Source organism: Brassica oleracea, chromosome C5 (genome assembly GCF_000695525.1).
Source record: "Brassica oleracea var. oleracea cultivar TO1000 chromosome C5, BOL, whole genome shotgun sequence".
Lineage (NCBI taxonomy): Eukaryota > Viridiplantae > Streptophyta > Magnoliopsida > Brassicales > Brassicaceae > Brassica > Brassica oleracea.
This window is the reverse complement of record NC_027752.1, coordinates 38,851,498-38,871,416: the sequence shown is the minus strand read 5'-3', so window position 1 is coordinate 38,871,416 and position 19,919 is coordinate 38,851,498. Positions and strand designations below refer to the sequence as shown.

The following is a 19,919-nucleotide window of genomic DNA, read 5'->3' as shown; positions in this document are numbered from 1 at the left end:
GGAAAAATTTATTTGCATTAATAAAAATTTTTAACTTCTCAAATCACTTTATTAACTAATAATTTAATCATAAAAACCCTTATGAGGTTCTAATGGATGGACTTGCTCTTGCTACGTTCAACGTGCAGAAAATTCATATCGTTGGAAGAAGTCATTTCACCTACAGAAATAGTCAAATCCTATACAAATACTTCGTACGATTTTTTTTGAAGAAACTATGGAAATTTTTATTCTTTTTTTTTTGAAAAAAGGGCTGAAATTTTGATTTTTTGTAACATTAAAAACTTGAAACAACTATTGATAAATAAAATTGATGGTACTTGACTATACTTTGTTTTGATCAAATAAAATTGATGGTACTTGACTTCTTGATTAAATACTAATCTTTCCTCCAAAATGATTTTCTTGAGCCGATACCATGAGCCCTAAAATCTAAGTTTCTTTTTCTCTCGGCCCATTTAGCTGCAAACCGAAAATGAGAGAGATCATTCTGAAGCTAAAGGTCACAGCTTCAACAACATTCCAGATGGGAATAAATTGAGATATGAGCCTATCCATCTCCTATCAATAGAGGTCTGAAAACGACGTGGACACACGTCAGAGAAATCTCTACTACAACTCTGATGACTCATCAAACCCTATTTTTCTTACTGCAAGCTCTTTGTATTTTCTTTTTATTCTTATCAGAACCGGTCCATTTATGATTCTCACGATTACTATTTATCTCTCAGAGTAGTAACAAAAAGATTGTCACAAAAGATATGTTAAAGATAAGAGAGGGAAAAAAGAAAAGACAAAAGATTACGCAAGCAGTAAGGTACTTAGGTAAGACAGTTACTTAAACACAGGAAGATAAAACGACAGAACATGTGAAGATTCTCTTAAAAAGTTAAAACCTGTCGGAAAAGGTGACGTACGATTCACTTGTTCTTAAATCTCCTTTACGAGTTATCATCAAAAGATTAGTTCTTGTGATATTTAAGGAATCTCTTTGACTAATTTGTTTAGCTAAAGATGCTGGAAGGGAAAGCAAAGGTGGAAGACACAGATATGCCAGTGAAGATGCAAATGAAAGCATTGAACATTGCTTCTCAATCTCTCGATCTTTTTGATCTATCTGACTGTCAACCTATCGCTGCTCACATCAAGAAGGTTATATATATCTTTTTTAGTTCCCTGAGGAAGGTTTTTGTAGAGTCTTGTTTCTTCTTCTCTGGCTAATTTTCTTTTGGTCAAAAAGCAGGAGTTTGATGAGAGATATGGAAGTGGTTGGCAATGCGTGGTGGGATCAAACTTTGGGTGTTTCTTCACACATTCTAAAGGAACTTTCATCTATTTCCATTTGGGAACCCTCAAATTCCTCATCTTCAAAGGAGCCACTCTTTAGTTTCTTAATAACACCCATGTTTGTTTTTGTGTAGGAAGCTGTGTTTTTTTTTTGGTTCTCTCTTTTCATGTTTGTAAAATAGATAATGTTTTTTCCAATAAATTGTGAGATCATATGTATCTGTATAATATGAATTTTGCGATTAGTCAAGAAAAGTATAGAACATATTAAAATAATTTAACATAGAGTATGAAAATTGAACTAATTTTAGAACTAGCTAAAATTATAATACTTATAAATACGACATGCAATGATGCAAAGCTATACTGTATACAGCATAACATTTTGGAAACCATATGCATAATCATTCTTGAAAAAGGGCATCAATGTCTGCGTTTGTGTTTAAAGTTTATAAATAGTAAACTAAAAATGTTTAAACACACATCATCTTAAAATATAACCTTCAATCCTAAATTTGTTTATATAATAACTGTAATGATAAATCAATCGGTTAGTTAGTTAGTTAGCAATCTAATGAGGCAAAGAGAGAAAAAAGAAGCCTATTCTGGATTTGCCATACTATTGAGTATTATTATTTACCACAAGTTTCATTAGTTTGTTCTCTTAATTCTCTACAACAACATCATCAAAGAGCTCTTCTGCTCTGTTCTTACCTCTTTATTTATGTCTCTCCCGCCTAAAAACTCCTCTTTGTTTCAAGAGGAGAAAACAGAGGGATTCAAAAACAGAGAACCTCTCCTTAGATTTAAGAAAATTATGGAAATGGTGAAAGCGGTTGAGAGAGAAGACAAAGAAAGCTACAAAGTTGGATTGTACGATTTCGAGAACATGAAGGAGAAAAACTCATCTTCCAGGAACGTCAAGAGATGGAACTCTAGTTCTGCCTTGAGAAGTGAAGATCCAGACATTGATGATGACACTGTTTTCAAAACAACTGCAGTCTCGAGCTTCCTACCAATGTTACCTATTCGACCGCCTCAGACATGTGAAGCAACCGGTGAAGAATTACAGGAAGAGGCAGGCAAGAAAACAACATCTGTTTCAATGTTTCAAAATGACTTTTTAGGTTTCTTGGGTCACAAGCTAAGACTATAATGAGAGATTTCTTGCGACTTACGTTAACACTATGATCATATATCTATTTATGTTTCAGAAAGGGAACAGATGAAGGAAAGGTTTTCGAAACTGCTTCTAGGAGAAGACATGTCAGGAGGAGGCAAAGGTGTTTCATCAGCACTGGCATTATCAAACGCAGTCACAAATCTTTCAGCATCAGCGTTTGGAGAGCAACGGCGTTTAGAGCCAATGTCAGAGGATAGAAAAGAACGGTGGAGAAGAGAAATAGGATGGCTTCTCTCTGTTACTGATCATATAGTTGAATTCTCTCCAACACAACAAACAAACAAAGATGGTTCTTCCATTGAGGTTTCTGAAAACATGTTCCCTTCTCTTAGTTTCTTGACGTTCTAGTTTCTGTGTGTCTGAATTTGGATGTTCTTGCTGTAGGTAATGACTACAAGACAGAGAACAGATCTTGTCTCCAACATCCCTGCTCTTAAGAAACTTGATGTGATGCTCACAGTAAGTCAAATATATACTTAGAATCTGCTTCATTGCATCTGCATCAACAAGATCAAAGGTTGCTATTTTGTAGGATTGTCTTGATAAGTTCAAGGACCAGGATGAGTTCTATTACATCACAACCGATTCTCCTGAACATTTAAACAGTAACTCAACCAGGAACGCAGATAAATGGTGGCTACCAACAGTGAAAGTTCCACCTAATGGCTTATCCGAAAAGTCCAAAAGGTTTCTACTGAGTCAGAGAGAATGTGTGAGCCAAGTGCTTAAATCAGCATTGGCCATAAACGCCGAAGTTTTGTCTCAAATGGAGATCCCTGAGAGCTACATAGACTCACTTCCTAAGGTATAAAAAAAACTAAACACACTAAGAGCAACTTCATTGGTTGAGTTCTTAAGTTGAGTATCTAAATAATTATTATTATCATTTTATCAAATAACTAAAACTAAAATTAAAAAGAAAAAGAAAAAATAGCACCAACAAAAAATATACACAACAGTAAATGGGGCTCTCTGGAAAGTTCTCAATTAAAATATTTTTGATCAGTCTCTCACTTGTTTTTTTTTTTTTTAATATTAAAATTTTGAAAACCCTTTTGATTTTATATACTTGTCAATGGCTTCATTTATTTGGTTTGTCTTTACAGAATGGGAAAGCTAGTCTTGGAGACATGATCTATAGAATGATAACGTTAGACATGTTTGATGTAGAGAAGTTCCTTCTTGAAATGGACTTATCATCTGAGCACAAGATTCTTGATCTTCAGGACAAAATTGAAGCTTCGGTTGTGATATGGAAGAGAAAGATAGTACAGAAAGACAACAACAAGTCCTCATCTCCATTTAGTACTAATCTGAGTATGGAGAAGAGACAACTGCTAGAAGAAAGAGCAGAAACCATTTTGCTTCTTATCAAACTAAGATTCCCAGGAATCTCTCAATCCACACTTGACATCAGCAAGATACAATTCAACAAAGTAATCAATCAAAACACATGTACTAAAATCACATTTTAGGAGTTAACTTGATTATGTTCTGTCTTAAACAAACTATTTTTTTTGTAGGATATAGGATTAGCTATAATGGAGAGTTATTCAAGAGTTCTTGAAAGCTTGGCGCACACGGTACTGTCAAGAATAGAAGATGTCCTTGTGGCTGATCAGCTAACTCAGGACCCTGAAAGCTTGCTTTGTAAGAGATATATAGTGGAGACAGAGAGTCCTAAGAAGCAGGAAGAAAGAAACTTTTGTCTTTTAAAGGAGAGACCGATACAACAGAAGGCTACCATCTCACTGTCAGAGGTAATGCAATGGAATATGGAAGACAAGAACGATGCACCACTCAAAGATTCAGGCAAGAAACTGCTAACCAGAGTGTCAACCATGATCATGGCTAACAACAAGAAGAGTACCTCATATCTTGAATCTCTTGGAACCACAAGGAGTCCAAGAGAAGGTCAATACTCTTAAGAAGAATATTTATTTTGTAAAATTAGGGAAGGAGATGTAACAGAGAAACATAATATACATAAATCAAAAATCATTTGAAGAGATTGTAATATTGAGAAATGTTTATGGGATTTAAAGAGGGAAAGAAGGTAACAAATATGCATGAATCTAAATCAGAGCTTGCCGCGAGGACCGAGCTTAGGCTTCTCCTGAGGACCTCTCTTGATGGGAAGAACATCTCCGGTGGAGGAAGCGCTGACATAAGTAAGCAAAGATCCTCCTCCGAGGATCAAGAACTTGAGGAGCAGTCCTCTCTTTGTGAATGGTGCAGCGAATGTCTCAAAGAACTTGCTCTACAAGTTAGCAGAGAATAAAAGAATCTTTTCACAATATTGTTTTAAAGTATAAAAATATGTTTAGGGTTATGAGATTAATAAACCTGAAGAGGGTTGTAAGGAGAAGGAGCATCAGAGCCGTATAGATCCCATTGACCTGTTGTGTTTCCCAAATCTTCTAAGTCAAAGTAGACACTTTTGTCTCCATACTTAGCCACCACACCACCAGACCTAGCAAAGATGAAGAACAACCTCAGACTAGTTGATCACACAAGAGATGAAAATGCCAATCAAATTTATATATTATTTTTATTGACCAGAGTACTGTATTAGGACCGAAGTTCAACTAATAGCTAAAGAATAATCAGTCCCATATTTTCAAATGAGACATAAAGCATGGTCTATGTCGTCTAGCCAAGGTCCAAGGATAATAACTAAGTTCTATCATTCTCTCTTAGTTCCATTTAGTCTGGCCAATCATGTATCGTTCTTTAGCATTTTCATCAGTATTTATTTATGTCATAGACACTTGGTCTTCATATATGAAGTTATAAACTATAAACGTAAATTGCAAATCTGTATTGTAGTTTTCAGTAGCATTTTAACCTAAGTTAGTAGATGAATAAAGAGGTCTGTTTACCGGATGGATTTGGGTTTGATGCTTAGGCGGGAAGGCTTGAAGGAGAGCTTAGCTCCGGCGAGTGAGCTTCCGCCAAGGCCTTTTACGGCCACGGATGGTTTCACGGCGGCGACGGTTGCAAGAGACGCCATGAGCTTTGATCACTATTTTCTGTTGTTGGGTGATTTGGAATTTGTTTGAAGAGATAGACTTTAGACTAAATGAGTGGGTTCTGATCTCCGTCTGACGTGGCAAACTGAGAACTCCTCCTGGAGATTTTCTTGTGCCAGTTAGGAAATGCCACGTGGAAACTATTAAGATAATGCTATCTTTTTCCAAGAGCATCTTTAACCCAGAAACCCCTATTTGGGTCTCTAAAGAATTTATAGTACTTTTAATTAGTTAAAATGAGATTAAGAGACCTGACTAAGAAACCCGTACAATTAGCGCCTCCATTGCAAGTTTCTTATTTAGGAGTTCTTAAAAAAAAGATTTTATTTATTATTATTTTTTTAAAGATTTTATTTATTAAATTGCAATATTAGAAAAGAAAACATTTTAAACATAAATTTAAATATAAAACTTCAAAACAAAGATAAGTAAAAAAAAACGATAACAAATTGAAAGATACATCCGAGATCAGTTGTTGTCTTCATCACGTCTAAATTTAAGCCATACATGTTTAACCAAATCATCTTTGAGTTGTTGATGCATTTGCCTATCACGAATTCTAGTCCGAACACCCATCATATTGGTGACATTTATAAGGATATTTGTAGAATACGTGAGATCCATATGTGAAGTTCCGGTGTCTTCTCCTTGTTGGAACTCTGAAATATCATATTGAGTGTATCCATCTCGTTCGTCTTCTACTATCATATTATGGAGTATGATACATGCTCTAATAATCTTTCCAATTTTGACTTTATCCGAAAACAACGTTGGATTTTTAGCAATAGCAAAGCGAGCTTGCAAGACTCCAAAAGCACGCTCGACATCTTTTCGGACAGCTTCTTGACGTTGAGCAAATAAAACTGCTTTCGGCCCTTGTGGTAGTGGAATAGATTGGATAAAAGCTGTCCATTTCGGGTAAATACCATCGGTGAGATAGTAAGCCATATGATACTCTCTTCCATTGACGGAGAAAGTGACATTTGGAGCTTGACCTTTTATTATGTCATCAAAAACATGTGAGCGATCAAGAACATTGATATCATTTAATGTACCTGGAGGTCCAAAAAATGCATGTCATATCCAAATATCGTATGAAGCAACGGCCTCTAACACGATTGTTGGTTTACCCGAACCACGAGAATATTGCCATTTCCAAGCGATGTGACAATTCTTCTACTCCCAATGCATACAATCGATGCTTCCTATCATCCCGGAAAATCCACGATGCTCTCCAACATCAAGTAGACGTTGAATATCAGCCGGTGTTGGTCTTCTTAAGTACTCATCGCCGAACAAATATATTATTCCGTCCACAAAATTTTCCACACATAACTGAGTGGTTGTTTCACCGAGCCGGAGGTATTCGTCGACCGTATCAGCTGCAGAACCATACGCCAAGACACGAATTGATGCGGTACACTTTTGAAGGGGAGAGAGACTATTCCTTCTGAGACCATCTTTCTTTTCCCTAAAATACTGAACTTCGTTGGAGAGTCGATCAACAATTTGCATGAACAATGGCTTGTTCATTCTAAAACGACGTCGGAAGAAATTATCAGGATACGTTGGAGTTTCACAGAAATAATCATTCCATAAACGAATATGCCCTTCTTCACGATTTCTTTCGATATAAGTTCATTTTTTTCTTTTTTTTCTTCGTTCTTCTTGATTACCATAAATGGTTAAATTCTCAAAGGCTTGATCAAAATGTTGATCAAAGAGCTCATCAAATGTATCATCAAAAGATTCATCCAAAGTGTTTTGAGAAGAAGAAGCCATATATGGTGACTAAAGAGTTTTATGAAGAGAGAAGATGAGTTTGTTTAAGAAATATGGAGACGCGAGAGTATTTTTTAAGAAATATGGAGACGTGAGAGTTTTTTTAAAAGAAATATTTAGAGAGTTGAGAGTTTGTTTAAGAGAGACTTGAGAATTTGTTGTTGGTGTTTGGGAGAAAAGAGAGAAGAATGCGAGAAGATAATTTAGGTGTTGTGGAGAAAAGAGAGAAGAATGCGATAAGATGGTTTCGGTGTTGTGGAGAAAGAGAGAAGAAAGAGTTTGGTGTTGTTACAATTCGAAAAGAAGCTGAGTTTGGAGTAGATATATAGACATCATACAAGTCATATATAGACAACATACAAGACACCCAAAGTTCGTGATACAAGACAGCATACAACTAGCATACAACTACAAGCCAAGACCCGTGACACTTACACAACTCCACAACAAGCCAAGTCCCGTGACACTACAAATTTTCCACTACAAGCCAAGTCCCGTGACAGACTGATTACCACAAGACAAGACACTACAGAAGACATCACGACACAGCAGAAGACACAACACATCAGAAGACACGACACAACACAAGAATGGCCCGTGATTGATCTTCAAACTCAATATGGTAGCGGGAACACTCATTACTACCAATGCCACGTATTGTATTCGTTTAAAATGGAACATGGTACGTGGCTTTGATGGTAATGAGTAGTCCCATTACCTTATTATTACAAGGCGACTGATGATCTCTCTGTGCACAAAACTCCAAGCTGATGCAGAACCTTCTTCGCCCGTGATTCTTTCACTCGTAACCTGAAACCGAGACATAACAAGAGAACATGAGAACAATGCAACATGAGAACATAACCCTTAAAATAAGGAAGATCTTCTTCATATATAATACAAACATGGCCGAGACATAACCAATAACCAGATACAATGCAACAAGAACAAGAACACGACCATCCCAAACAACAAGACCAAGAACACGACCATCTCAAACAAACAGAACAAGAAAATGACCATCTCAAACAACAGAACAAGAAAATGACCAAGAGTTAGACATAAACTAACTAGACATCAACTCATCTATGAGCTTCTTCTTCAGAGCTTCTTCATAATCAGCTAGCGGTACTTGTTTTGCAATAAGACTCTCAAGTAGCTTCATCTTGGAGAGTCTTTCCTTCATCACCAGATCCTCCTTCTTGATGCTCCACATAGACTGAAAGTCAGACAAGTCCTTCCCCTCAACCATCGTCTTCTTACCCCGGGCTTTTGCTGCCTTAACACCCGGGGGACGAATGGCTCCTTCCTCATCGACCCCAGTCGCAGCTTGAGAGCTTGCCGAATCAAAACCATCCTCACACTTCTTCTTTTTGGAGATTCCTTCATTTTTTACTGTCGAAAGCTCACACCACTTTTGTTCATTGCGGAGCTCCTTCCAAGCATGTTCAAGCGTGAACCTCTTCTTATGGTTGTTGAAGAAAATTTTGTGGGCTACTTTGAGAACATTATTCTCATTTTGCCCACTACTCTTCTCTCACGTTGCAGACTCGTAAGCACCACAAAATTTGCACACTAAATCGTTTATCTTGTGCCAGCGCTGCTTACATTGAGATGGCTCTCTTTTTTCACAGCCTGCTAGCTTGGGGCTCGCCGAGAAGTACGATGCTACTCGTTTCCAGAAAGCAACAGATCGTTGCTCATTCCCTACAACGGGATCTTTACTCGTGTTTAGCCACGAGCTTATGAGAACGACATCATCTGTTGGTGTCCACGCCCTTATTGGTGTACGCGTTGCAGGACTGTGTTGTTCGAAGTTAGAACCTTCAGAAGCGTGAGTGCCAAATGGCAGAATAGAAGAAGATTCTAAACCAGTGGAAGATTCTTGTTGACTTTGAAGAAGATCAACAAAATTTTGATAAGGATTATAATCCATATCTCAATATTGATAAGAGAGATGGAAGATATGAGAAGAAAACTTGAAGGCGAGTTTCAACCGTTGGAAGAGAAGAACAGTTGTACTTAAAGAAGAGAGAAAGAAGGAACTTTTTATCAGGAAATATAAAAGAAGCATTGATCACACCCACAACTAATTCGATTAGACTTATAGCTAATTCATTTATCAGATTTAAACATTCACAACCACAATTCATTAATCACACCAAACACAACATCGATTTCAAGCAAACCAATACTCACACCAACAAATGTAACAACCACACCATTATTACTCACAACCACAAGAGACAGAAGAGACAGCACCAATTCATCTAAATCAAGCGGACCGATAATCAACCAGAGCCATTTCAAGCTAACCATTACTCACAAACACAAGAGACAGAAGCAATTCATCTAAATCAAGCAGAGCCATAAGCTTACACTAACAATTCAACTCAAGTCTTTTCATTTCAGACCAGATGACAAAGGAAGACTAACCTGAATTGTAATTGGAGTCCTTTGTTCGCTGAACCGTCCTCGTCTCTCTTTCGACAGACCAAATGAAAACGTTTTTGATCCATCCATCTCGCAACACAAACACAGAAACAAAAAATTAATCAACACCCACACTTGATCGAACACAACAAACAAATCGATCTAGAGACAGTATCGAACACAACAAACCGAGGAGAGACACAGAGAGACAGAGGACCGTCGCCGTCGAGGAGACCCACAGAGAGGGAGAGAATCACCGTTTTCCTTCGCCGACGACAGCCACGGAGAGAGACGGAGCCGTTTTGTCGAGGAGCCGCCGAGAGACACAATCGAACCGAGGGGAGACGGAGAGACAGAGGACCGTCGCCGGCGAGGAGCCCCACGGAGAGGGAGAGAATCACCGTTGTCCTTCGTCGACGACATGCACGGAGGGAGACAGAGCTGTTTCGTCGCGGAGCCACCGAGAGACAGAATCGCCGTTTTCATCGCATGGAGAGATGTTTCGCGAGAGAGAGAGAGAGAAGAGAGAAGAGGAAACGACGAAGAAGAGACACACCGCTCTTCTGCCCTCTCACACCCCTACACGTGGCAGCAAGTAAGAGACGACTCCAGACGACCCAAAATAAGAGACGCCTCTTGTGTGATTATGTATTTTTAATTTTTTTAAATCCAAAATTATCAGAAGAAACCTATTAAGGGACAGGGATAAAGGTGCTCTAACTGAAAGTAGTTCTTGGGTCAATGGGTCATGACTTCTTCTTTGGACACTGAGAGCGCCTTAACAGTTTATAGGTTTTTCTTTAGGTCCCTTGTTTTATGTTTATTTTGGAAGAGGCCCAACTACGTTTTCGGTTTCATGAAAAATGCACCCGGTCGCAAGTTTTCTGAACTGTCAGTTTATTTTGGTTTCTGATCTTGATCTCGAGAAAATATTATAAATCGAAACATAAATAGTTACGTTGCCTCAAAAAAAAAGGATAAATGACATTGTGTCAAAGTTGGCATCTGTGAATGGCAGGGTGATGGCAATTTTTTTTTTGTTTTCTACAATTTATGATAATAGTTTGTGTTACAATCTATTTCTATCGAATGTACAAGGTGGAAAAGAGCTTTTCTTAATCGATATCACATATATATATATATATATTTCTTTTTTTCTTAACAACTTAAAATCATTAATAATAATGTAAGGAAATTTTACAAATACATAAATGATGAAAACACAACAAATAACATATGCAAAATGATAGAAAAACAACAGAATCCATGAAATAGAGTGATAAGATGATTCTCCTTTGAGAAGTATTTGTTAATAGAGCATCAACTCTATTGATTTTCTTACGATCTTTAAATCTTTGTCGCATTAGAAACATTAATTTTTTTATTGTATTTCACTGGTCTTAATCCAATTTAAATCTATATATATTCTTCCGCTCAAAATCCAATATTGATTCAATCATAAGAAATAAAGATTAGAAAGACCAATTTTCAAAGATTGTATGAATATCGCCATCAAACAAAGAGACTAAATCATCCCCTTGATGTTGTCGTCTCTTCCGTGATCGATGGTTTTAGCGTTATATTTTGATACCAAATATATTGTATCAAAATATAAGTTTTGAAAAATTCATTCTTGGACAACATCAAACTTCTTGCTTTAATCTCTAGATCCTCTTCTGCATCTCAAATCCATGGCGATTTTTTGGTGGATGTTTTCTGCATAACAAATCACTTGATTCGAAGTCAACACAATTTTCTTGGGTTGTCTTTTTATCGATTATGGCCATAGCATCCATGTTGGAAACTAAAACATTGTATTGAAAAGAAGAGAGACTAACCTTCAATCCGCTATAAATAAAACTTTTCTTCAGAAAAGAGAAGAATAGAGAGACACGTAATCATTGAAAATCTGATCAAATTTGATCATAACTATTGAGTGGGCAAAAGAAAGAAGACAATCGCCTTCTGCATCACCATCACATATGTACATTTCATCTGAAAACAACTCTAAAAACTATTTTTCAATTTAAATAGACCACGTATTATTAACCTCCACTTGATTTATGGTGGCCGAATAGTAAGAGACGTCCTTGTGTCTGAAGACTTTCGCGGTTCAAATACCCGGACTCATCAGCATCGATGTAAATGAAAATACAAATAAACAACTTTAAGTTATGTTTTTTTCTTTATAATCAATCAAGTATTGATGCACTTTACTATATCATTTTCATGCGGTATCTAGTAGATATTTCTGGTGATAAACAGTTGTTGTGATTTTTGTTCTTTATTTTCAGAATATTTTATTCATTTTATAGTTAATCACATAATAAAGACGACAGAGGTGGGATCTTCAAAACATGAATGAGAGGATAAGAGTTGATCAAAAAAAAAAGAATGAGAGGACAAGATCCCACGAGAGTGGGGGATCCAATTGAATTGACCCCCGAGACATGGGAGAGGCAAACAAAAGAGGGAAGAGAAGAGACGTCTTCTAATTGGAGTTTTTCACGTGACGGAATCTATTGGAATCCACAACTCAAGTCACTGGGCTCTGTCCTTTCACACATGAAATATAAAATCACGGAGATTCCAAACCTGTGGAGAGAGAGAAGAAAATGTGACTAGCCACCAATAAATTAGACACAAATTCTGAGGTAAATAACCATTCCTTCATGCATATGATCCTGCTAATTGCCAGCAAGTGCGTGCAACATCTACTTTCCAACTCCATCTTCACATTTGACCCACACTTGCATGCCCTTTATTTTTTAGTGATGTTCAGTATTATATATTTCTTCTGTTTCTCAAAGAGTATCCCTTTAGTATTATATAGATTAGCAAGTGTTGTGCACAGTGTGGAAATCCGGAGGAATCAATAAATCATGTGTTCTTTGAATGTCTCCCGACACGTCAAGTGTGGGCACTATCCAAGATTCCATCGAATCCAAATTTTTTTCATATGGGCTCTCTTTTTGCTAACATAGACCATCTATTTTGGAGAATTAACCCAAAAATGGAAGATCATCAGTTTGCATGGATATTATGGTATATCTGGAAGGCCGAAATAATAAAGTTTTCAGTAATCTTGATATTGATCCGAGGGAAACACTTAATTTAGATGAATTAGAATCAAGACTTTGGGCTGAGACACATGTTATCAATAATCCTAGGTTGGTACATGAAGTACAGATAAGATCTAATTCAGGGACTACAAGAAGATGGTGTTTCACACACGGTTCTTGGAAAGATACGGACTTATTTTCAGGGCAAGGCTGGTTCAACACACTACCGGGGTTTGACGGTTTGTTAGGGGCAAGGAATGTAAGGGTATGTCTCTCCCCTCTTCATGTGGAGATGGAGTATTAATTTGGGCAATGGAATGTATGAAGAATTTAAGACAGTTTCGGGTGATGTTTGCAACGGATTGTTCTCAATTGGTGAAGATGGTTTCGGGACCATAGGAATGACCAACATTTGAAAGCTACCTGGAAGACATATGCTTTTGAGAAGAAGCTTCACCAACTCAGATATCGTTCATGTACCTAGGACGGAAAACATAAAGGCGGATCGCTTGACACGCAGTGCTCGGAACCAACCGTCTTTCGTCGTACACATGGATGCCGAGTTGCCACCTTGGTTTACAAAGTCTACATGAGTATGTGAATGTTTCCTGTCAAAAAAAAATCCCTTTAGATTTTTTTTTGTTACATAAAAAATGTCGTTTTAGATTTTCTATACAATTTTTACTTATTTTCTGCTGAATATTAATTGTAAAATACATTGATCTAATAAATAAATTTATTTACCTCAAATGGTCAATTAGATGTAATTAATAAAAACATAAATACATTTCAATAATTTTTCTTAAAATGTGTGAAAAGTGTCTAAGTGACACTTAAAATGAAACAGATGGAGTATTAATTAATACTCCATCCGTTTCATATTAAGTGTCGTTTTAGAGAATTTTTTTCGTTACAAAATAAGTGTCGTTGTCGATTTTCAATGCAAAATTTATTAATTTTATGCAAAATTTATTTTTCTATTGGTTGAAATATGGTTAGGTGTATAGGTAATAGTGTTTTTTTATAGGAAATGTACAAAATTAATTGTTTCTTTAATCCGTGTGCCGAAACCTAAAACGACACTTATAATAAAACAGAGGGAGTAGTATACAATGTCATTTTTTTTTTCTTTTACAATGAATATAAATTTCAACCATTTATAAAATCATAGTAAAATAAACATATAGTCATTTCTTTTTTCCTTACAAATTTGGTATCTTTGTGTGTTTATGTAGAGTATTGTTCCTATGGAAATGTATCTGATGCTTTTAAATGAATTTATAAAACATTATTTGTTTTTTTTTTTTTTGAAAAAGGGAAACCTTATTTATTTTTTAACAACAATAAATAAAACATTATTTGTTTGTTATGATCATGCAATTTTTGAACATAATAAAAAAACTTCTTGTGTATTTGGAGTATAAAATAATGAACATTTTGATGCATCTGTATAAATAAGTACGCTGGAAAAAGAAAGATTCGATACATCTCAGCGGAAAGATTATGATGAATGCATACGCTATACGAATACGATTGCGTTATAGTATTGTCATAACACTAATTTTTCTGATAAACCTGTCGAGTTGGACCTAAATAATCGACAAGATAGACTTTACACATAATCTTGAGCAACGAGGGTTTGACGTTGATTAACATAACATTGACGATAAACATACGGAAACACTCCGTTGGGACGCTGGACCCCTTTCGGGGGATAGTTGGGAATGTGGCTGCCCAGATACCAAAATTATCAAAAAAAAAAAAAAAAAAAAACATACGGAAACATTTGGTGAACAATCCAACACTTGGTGAATTCTGCTTCACAATGATAGGAAGAGCCGACATCAAAGAATCAAAAAGCAACGTCGCTATGAACGCTTGGCTGCCACAAATTGGGAAATTGCGTGTCAAGTTGGAGATTTAAAATTTTCTTTCACTACTTTTGTTTTTGCTAAAAACAATAGTAATTAAATAAACTAATTTATTTCACAACTTGTGTGAGAATCAGTTATTTCTCTGAAACAGATTTTAGTATTAAATATCGATCCATGTTGGGCACGTAGGTATAGAATATATTAACATTTAGACCAAAATATACTTAGAATAATAAGACAAAATGAAAATAATACTAAAAATGGAACTGAAACATCTTCGTTTACAAAACAAATACTAAAAATGCATACAACGGAGGGTGGTCAGTACAACCGCTCCAGGATCTTCCAAAATTCAGCATTTAAAAAAAAGATGTTGAAATATATAATATCTAATCTATTAATTTAAGATCTTATTATTTCTACTTATGCATAACTTAATTATTATTAAATATATATCATAACCTAAAATTAAGAAACTAAATAACTAATATATTTTTTTAAATTATGAATTCAATTTATATTAACACTACTTTTACGGAAATAATCAATTATATTTTATTTATTAATAAAAAGAATTAAATAAGCCTAATAATTCATATATACAACTGGTGAAGATTGTGCCGGATTGTGCCGACACCGGAAGACTGGCCAGCTTTCTCTACACACATGGAAGAATTCAGACGCAGTAAGTGTTTCTTCCCTGATTTCCGGATCAGACATATTCCAAGAGCACAAAACACTTTGGCGGACAGACTTGCACGTGGTGCGAGAAGTTCTCCTATAGCTATGCTTTATGTCGATTCCACACCACCGGCTTGGCTCTCCGAACCTGCGGGCATAGTTACTTAGTTTAGCAGTTGTTGTCAAAAAAAAAACTATATATACAACTGTACTTTAATTCAAATGCAAGAAAAAAATTCTTTAAAACCCTTCCTCACCAAATACATAATAATATAATTCTTATAGATATAATATTTAAATTAGATATATATATATATATATATATATGATAAAATGAATAGTAATAATCATTAATATTTAATGATATTTTGGAACATATTGTTATTGATATTTTTATGAGTATAGTTTCACGGGTTATTCCAACACTTATAAAATATTTATCAAATATAAAACTAATTAAAAAAGCATAAACATATTTTATTTATACTTGAGCGTTCATGTACCCGTTGCGATATAGGTTGGGAATTTGGGATTTCGGTTCTCATTTATATCACATCCTAGGTTTCATTCTGGTAAATTTGTAAGTACGATCGGGTTCGGATATAACACATAGGTTGTGCTTCTAATTTGTATCACATCTAAAATCCATAAAGTAACCATATATTGTTCTTATTCAAGTTATAAGGGTTCGGTTTGGATATATCCAAAGTTAAATCCAAAATTGAAAAGCAAAATATAAGAAATAAACGTATTTATATAATGTTGGATATTTAAGGTACTTATTGAAGATTTAAATACTTATTTTTAGATATAATTTCAAAATAAATATGGAATTGAATATTTAAAGTACATATTAATTTTCAAATAGTTATATATACGATTAATTTGGACTTTTGGATCAGTTTTTTAGATTTTCTTGGAGTTTTTTGGTTTTTCAGGTTGCCCATTTGGGTTCAGCTAATAACACTCGGGTTATGATATGTGGTATACCACCCTATAAGACCTTTTCTGGGATTTCTTATATTTCAGATAGGATATGGATCATTTTTCTTGTTTGAGCTCGGTAATGACTTTGGGTTACGGATTTTATGTCCATACCTACTTTAAATGAAGAGAAAATGTGATTATATAAAAAAAATTACCAAAACATTATTTGCGTTATAGCGCGGGTCAAAATCTTGTTAAATTTAAAATTAGATAGTGTTATGAAAACGTAATAATATAAGATACTTAACCCTCTCAAAGAACATTTTTTAAAATAAATTAGTTAATTTTCAGAAATAATTTGAATAATATTAAATAATATTTTTAAATATTAAAATTTAATAATTATATGATCTAACATTGATTTTTTTGCCAATAGCCATGGCTCTCTTCATGCATGTAATAAAAGTATCTGATGTGGAATCCAGCTTAGGAATTGCGAGTTCCGAGAAAAACTTTTGTTACTAAGGCCATGATTAACCCGGGTTCTTAGAGCATGTTTATCCCTAAGAAATTCATTTCGGTTTCTTAGGTTTTTTTTATCTAAAAAAAAAATTAAAAAGCAAATCAATCGCGAGCCGCCACGATTCAGTGGAGCCCGTGAACAGTGTAAGAAACTCACTAAAATCGGTTCTTAATTAGTAGTTTTTGTAACCGATCCTTAAGGATTTTGTGGGGACCCACGCATTAAGAACCTCACTAAGGACCCCAGATAAACATGCTCTTAGGATGGAGTTTTTAGCTTCGGCTAAGAACCGCTTCTTAGCTTTTAACTAAAAAAACTAAGAATTGTCTCTTAAATAAGAGATATAAGCATGATTATTGGGGGGTTCTTAAAGTGGGATTCTTAGCGGAATATAAGAACCCGTCTCTTAACTTTTAACTAAAAAGGTTAAGAACCAGCTCTTAAAACTCTTATTTAAGAACCGGTTCTTAGCATTTTTAGTTAAAAGTTAAGAGACGGGTTCTTATATTCTGTTAAGATTCTCATCCTAAGAACCCCCCAATGATTTGACACTTCTTTTTTACATTTTCCGGCCAAAAACCGTTTCTTATATCTTTTATTTAAGATTAAACTATTCTTGTTTTTTTTTTTTAACTATTCTTGTTTTCATTGTTCTTTATCAAGAAAAAAATCTTGTTTTCATAGTATTTACCCCATCTTTTTGGTGGTTAATTTTGTTTGGTTAAAACTTAAAAGTAAATGATTGACATAAATAAATGTTTTAAAAAAAAATACTAAATATATTTCCTTTTTGAAAAATTAACAAACAAAATAAGAGATACGAAGAAAATTAAGAACCAGATGGACGCAATTAAAAAAAAGATTATTTAACAATTAAAAACGTAAACTGATAAATACAATGAGCAGATGCTGACGCCACTCTCTTAAATGTGGGTCATCCTTTCCTATATAAAGGATCCTAGCGACTCTCTCCTTCTCCCATCAAATTAAGTTTAATCTTTAAACTGTGTGATACATTCTGAAACACAAAGAGAGAGAGACTAAAAGAAAGAAAAGAGATAACAATAATGGGTAAATGGGCAATCGCCGTACACGGTGGCGCAGGAATCGACCCAAATCTTCCCGTAGAGAGACAAGAACAGGCGAAACAGCTTTTAACTCGCTGTCTTAACCTCGGCATAGCAGCTTTACGTTCCAACGTTTCCGCAATTGACGTCGTTGAGCTCGTCGTACGTGTTTTTCTCGTCCCAATATTTTATTTAACATTTATTTTGGTCTAAACGATTGACGCATGCAGATTAGAGAATTAGAGACGGATCCTCTGTTTAACTCAGGCCGTGGATCTGCTTTAACGGAACAAGGAACGGTGGAGATGGAAGCGAGCATTATGGACGGTACGAAGAGACGATGCGGCGCCGTTTCGGGGATAACCACCGTGAAGAACCCTATCTCTCTCGCTCGTCTCGTTATGGACAAATCTCCCCACTCTTACCTAGCCTTCTCAGGCGCGGAGGAGTTCGCTCGCAAACAGGTTTATTTATTTTACTATTTTACCCTGCGATTTTTATTCTTAAACGCTCGGTTAATTTTATCGCTTAACCGGAATCTGATTGGTTATAGGGAGTTGAGATTGTAGACAACGAGTACTTTATCACGGACGACAACGTGGGTATGCTCAAGCTGGCGAAAGAAGCCAACTCCATCTTGGTAATATACGTTTTGACTTAATCTCCACCGTTCATTTATTCACCGCACGTTTTTAATCGTGTGGTCTGTGTTTTCTTGTTTTTTATTTCCAGTTTGATTACCGTATCCCGCTAGGATGCGCCGGTGCAGCCGTAACCGACAGTCCTCTCCAGATGAACGGTCTTCCGATAAGCATTTACGCGCCGGAGACAGTAGGATGTGTTGTGGTGGACAGAGAAGGACGGTGTGCTGCGGGAACATCAACCGGTGGTCTGATGAACAAGATGATGGGAAGGATAGGAGACTCGCCACTGATAGGAGCAGGGACGTATGCGTCTGAGCTTTGTGGCGTGTCGTGTACAGGAGAAGGTGAAGCTATCATAAGGTCGACGCTAGCGCGTGACGTGTCGGCTGTTATGGAGTATAAAGGTGTTGGGCTTCAGGAAGCGGTTGATTTTGTTATTAAGCATCGACTGGACGAAGGGTTCGCTGGACTTATTGCTGTGTCGAATAAAGGAGAGGTGGTTTGTGGTTTTAACTGTAATGGGATGTTTAGAGGATGTGCAACTGAAGATGGGTTCATGGAAGTTGCTATGTGGGAGTGAGAGAGAGAGAGAGCTTTGTATTTTATTGGTTATTTATTTAAATGGCTTAATGTTCGATTAGTGTGATCTTATCATCATCTCTCTATCGATTTGGTTGCTTAACATAAATTTGGTATCTCCAGTCCATTATTGATGTGTGTTTATCGTTGTTTCTATTTGTTAGTTTCCTGTTTAAGATTTATTGAGCTGCAGTATTTGCTTCATGGGTAATAACGGTTCAGTTATATGCTTGTCACAAAACAGAACAAAACATTGAGGAGCATAATTCATACAGTCAGCAGTATCGTGGCTGTTAAAGCTGAGGCTGTGTGTGTTAGTAGAGATGGTTCCGAGGGAACTGGTATTGGAAATGTTCTGATCATGCTTCTCATAGTTCTCGAGAAGATTCATGTTGTCCAGTATCAGGTGCAGCATTAGACCACAACCAAACAAAGCTCATATCAATGCTGTTACTTACAAATATGAAAAGATGTGAAACATACCTCTTTGAATGTTAACATAGAGTAAGTAGATGTCCAGTGTTATTAGTTTCAAAATAAATAAAAAGTCAATCCAAGTTCCACATAGAATATTAGACATAATAAAGTCTAATATATATATTTGATCCAATCACACTTAATTACTATGATGTCTTTTGGGAATAAATAACCAAGAACAAATCCGTGAGAATTTAGACTCAAAGTGTACGATATTATATTAAGTGAGGGATTTGGACATAATAAAGTCTACTACATGGTAGCATGTTTATACAATGATTAGAGTCCTAACCCTAAGGGGTTTATATGTATATCGATAATTACATTGTATTTAACTATGTTTTATCTCTATATTATAGTAATCAGCA

General features: G+C 35.7%; 5 protein-coding genes across 6 annotated transcripts; 3 read left to right on the top strand and 2 right to left on the bottom strand.

Moving 5' to 3' along the window:
* Positions 1-731: 731 nt before the first annotated feature.
* On the top strand, positions 732-1,462 carry LOC106343361 (dynein light chain 1, cytoplasmic). Of its 2 annotated transcripts, none has more exons than XM_013782542.1 (3): positions 732-908; positions 1,015-1,152; positions 1,244-1,462. In XM_013782542.1, exons 2-3 carry the CDS (start codon positions 1,015-1,017, stop codon positions 1,385-1,387), a joined length of 282 nt encoding a protein of 93 aa, XP_013637996.1. In that variant the 5' UTR covers positions 732-908; the 3' UTR covers positions 1,388-1,462. The 2 variants fall into 2 exon arrangements, with proteins under 2 accessions (XP_013637996.1, XP_013637995.1); XM_013782541.1 differs by having other exon boundaries at positions 1,009-1,152.
* A 648-nt stretch (positions 1,463-2,110) lies between these two features.
* Positions 2,111-4,522, top strand: LOC106343359 (rop guanine nucleotide exchange factor 13-like). The gene is given in 5 exon segments (XM_013782539.1): positions 2,111-2,773; positions 2,855-2,929; positions 3,003-3,275; positions 3,577-3,906; positions 3,994-4,522. Coding segments are annotated over 5 exon segments (1,746 nt in total). The 3' UTR covers positions 4,399-4,522.
* Positions 4,434-5,588, bottom strand: LOC106343360 (photosystem I reaction center subunit VI-1, chloroplastic). The gene is made up of 3 exons (XM_013782540.1): positions 5,353-5,588; positions 4,817-4,943; positions 4,434-4,730 (listed from the first exon to the last, which is right to left on the bottom strand). Exons 1-3 carry the CDS (start codon positions 5,481-5,483, stop codon positions 4,551-4,553), a joined length of 438 nt encoding a protein of 145 aa, XP_013637994.1. The 5' UTR covers positions 5,484-5,588; the 3' UTR covers positions 4,434-4,550.
* Positions 5,589-8,009: 2,421 nt separating this feature from the next.
* Positions 8,010-9,220, bottom strand: LOC106292274 (glutathione S-transferase T3-like). Its single transcript, XM_013727876.1, has 4 exons — positions 8,893-9,220; positions 8,356-8,778; positions 8,190-8,277; positions 8,010-8,094 (listed from the first exon to the last, which is right to left on the bottom strand). The coding sequence occupies exons 1-4, from the start codon at positions 9,218-9,220 to the stop codon at positions 8,010-8,012; spliced, it is 924 nt and encodes a 307-aa protein (XP_013583330.1).
* Positions 9,221-17,762: 8,542 nt separating this feature from the next.
* Positions 17,763-19,230, top strand: LOC106293195 (probable isoaspartyl peptidase/L-asparaginase 2). The gene is made up of 4 exons (XM_013728858.1): positions 17,763-18,013; positions 18,082-18,315; positions 18,405-18,491; positions 18,584-19,230. Exons 1-4 carry the CDS (start codon positions 17,852-17,854, stop codon positions 19,073-19,075), a joined length of 975 nt encoding a protein of 324 aa, XP_013584312.1. The 5' UTR covers positions 17,763-17,851; the 3' UTR covers positions 19,076-19,230.
* The last annotated feature ends 689 nt before the right edge of the window (positions 19,231-19,919 follow it).

Coding starts and splice junctions, on each gene's coding strand:
- LOC106293195 (XM_013728858.1), top strand. CDS start 17,852: ATGGGTAAATGGGCAATCGCCGTACACGGTGGCGCAGGAATCGACCCA. Junction 18,014..18,081: donor TTGACGTCGTTGAGCTCGTC/GTACGTGTTTTT, acceptor TGACGCATGCAG/ATTAGAGAATTAGAGACGGA. Junction 18,316..18,404: donor AGGAGTTCGCTCGCAAACAG/GTTTATTTATTT, acceptor GATTGGTTATAG/GGAGTTGAGATTGTAGACAA.
- LOC106343360 (XM_013782540.1), bottom strand. CDS start 5,483: ATGGCGTCTCTTGCAACCGTCGCCGCCGTGAAACCATCCGTGGCCGTA. Junction 4,944..5,352: donor ATCAAACCCAAATCCATCCG/GTAAACAGACCT, acceptor CATCTTTGCTAG/GTCTGGTGGTGTGGTGGCTA. Junction 4,731..4,816: donor CTCCTTACAACCCTCTTCAG/GTTTATTAATCT, acceptor GCTAACTTGTAG/AGCAAGTTCTTTGAGACATT.
- LOC106292274 (XM_013727876.1), bottom strand. CDS start 9,220: ATGGATTATAATCCTTATCAAAATTTTGTTGATCTTCTTCAAAGTCAA. Junction 8,278..8,355: donor CATAGATGAGTTGATGTCTA/GTTAGTTTATGT, acceptor TGTTTGTTTGAG/ATGGTCGTGTTCTTGGTCTT. Junction 8,095..8,189: donor ATTGGTTATGTCTCGGCCAT/GTTTGTATTATA, acceptor TCTCGGTTTCAG/GTTACGAGTGAAAGAATCAC.
- LOC106343361 (XM_013782542.1), top strand. CDS start 1,015: ATGCTGGAAGGGAAAGCAAAGGTGGAAGACACAGATATGCCAGTGAAG. Junction 1,153..1,243: donor TCGCTGCTCACATCAAGAAG/GTTATATATATC, acceptor GTCAAAAAGCAG/GAGTTTGATGAGAGATATGG.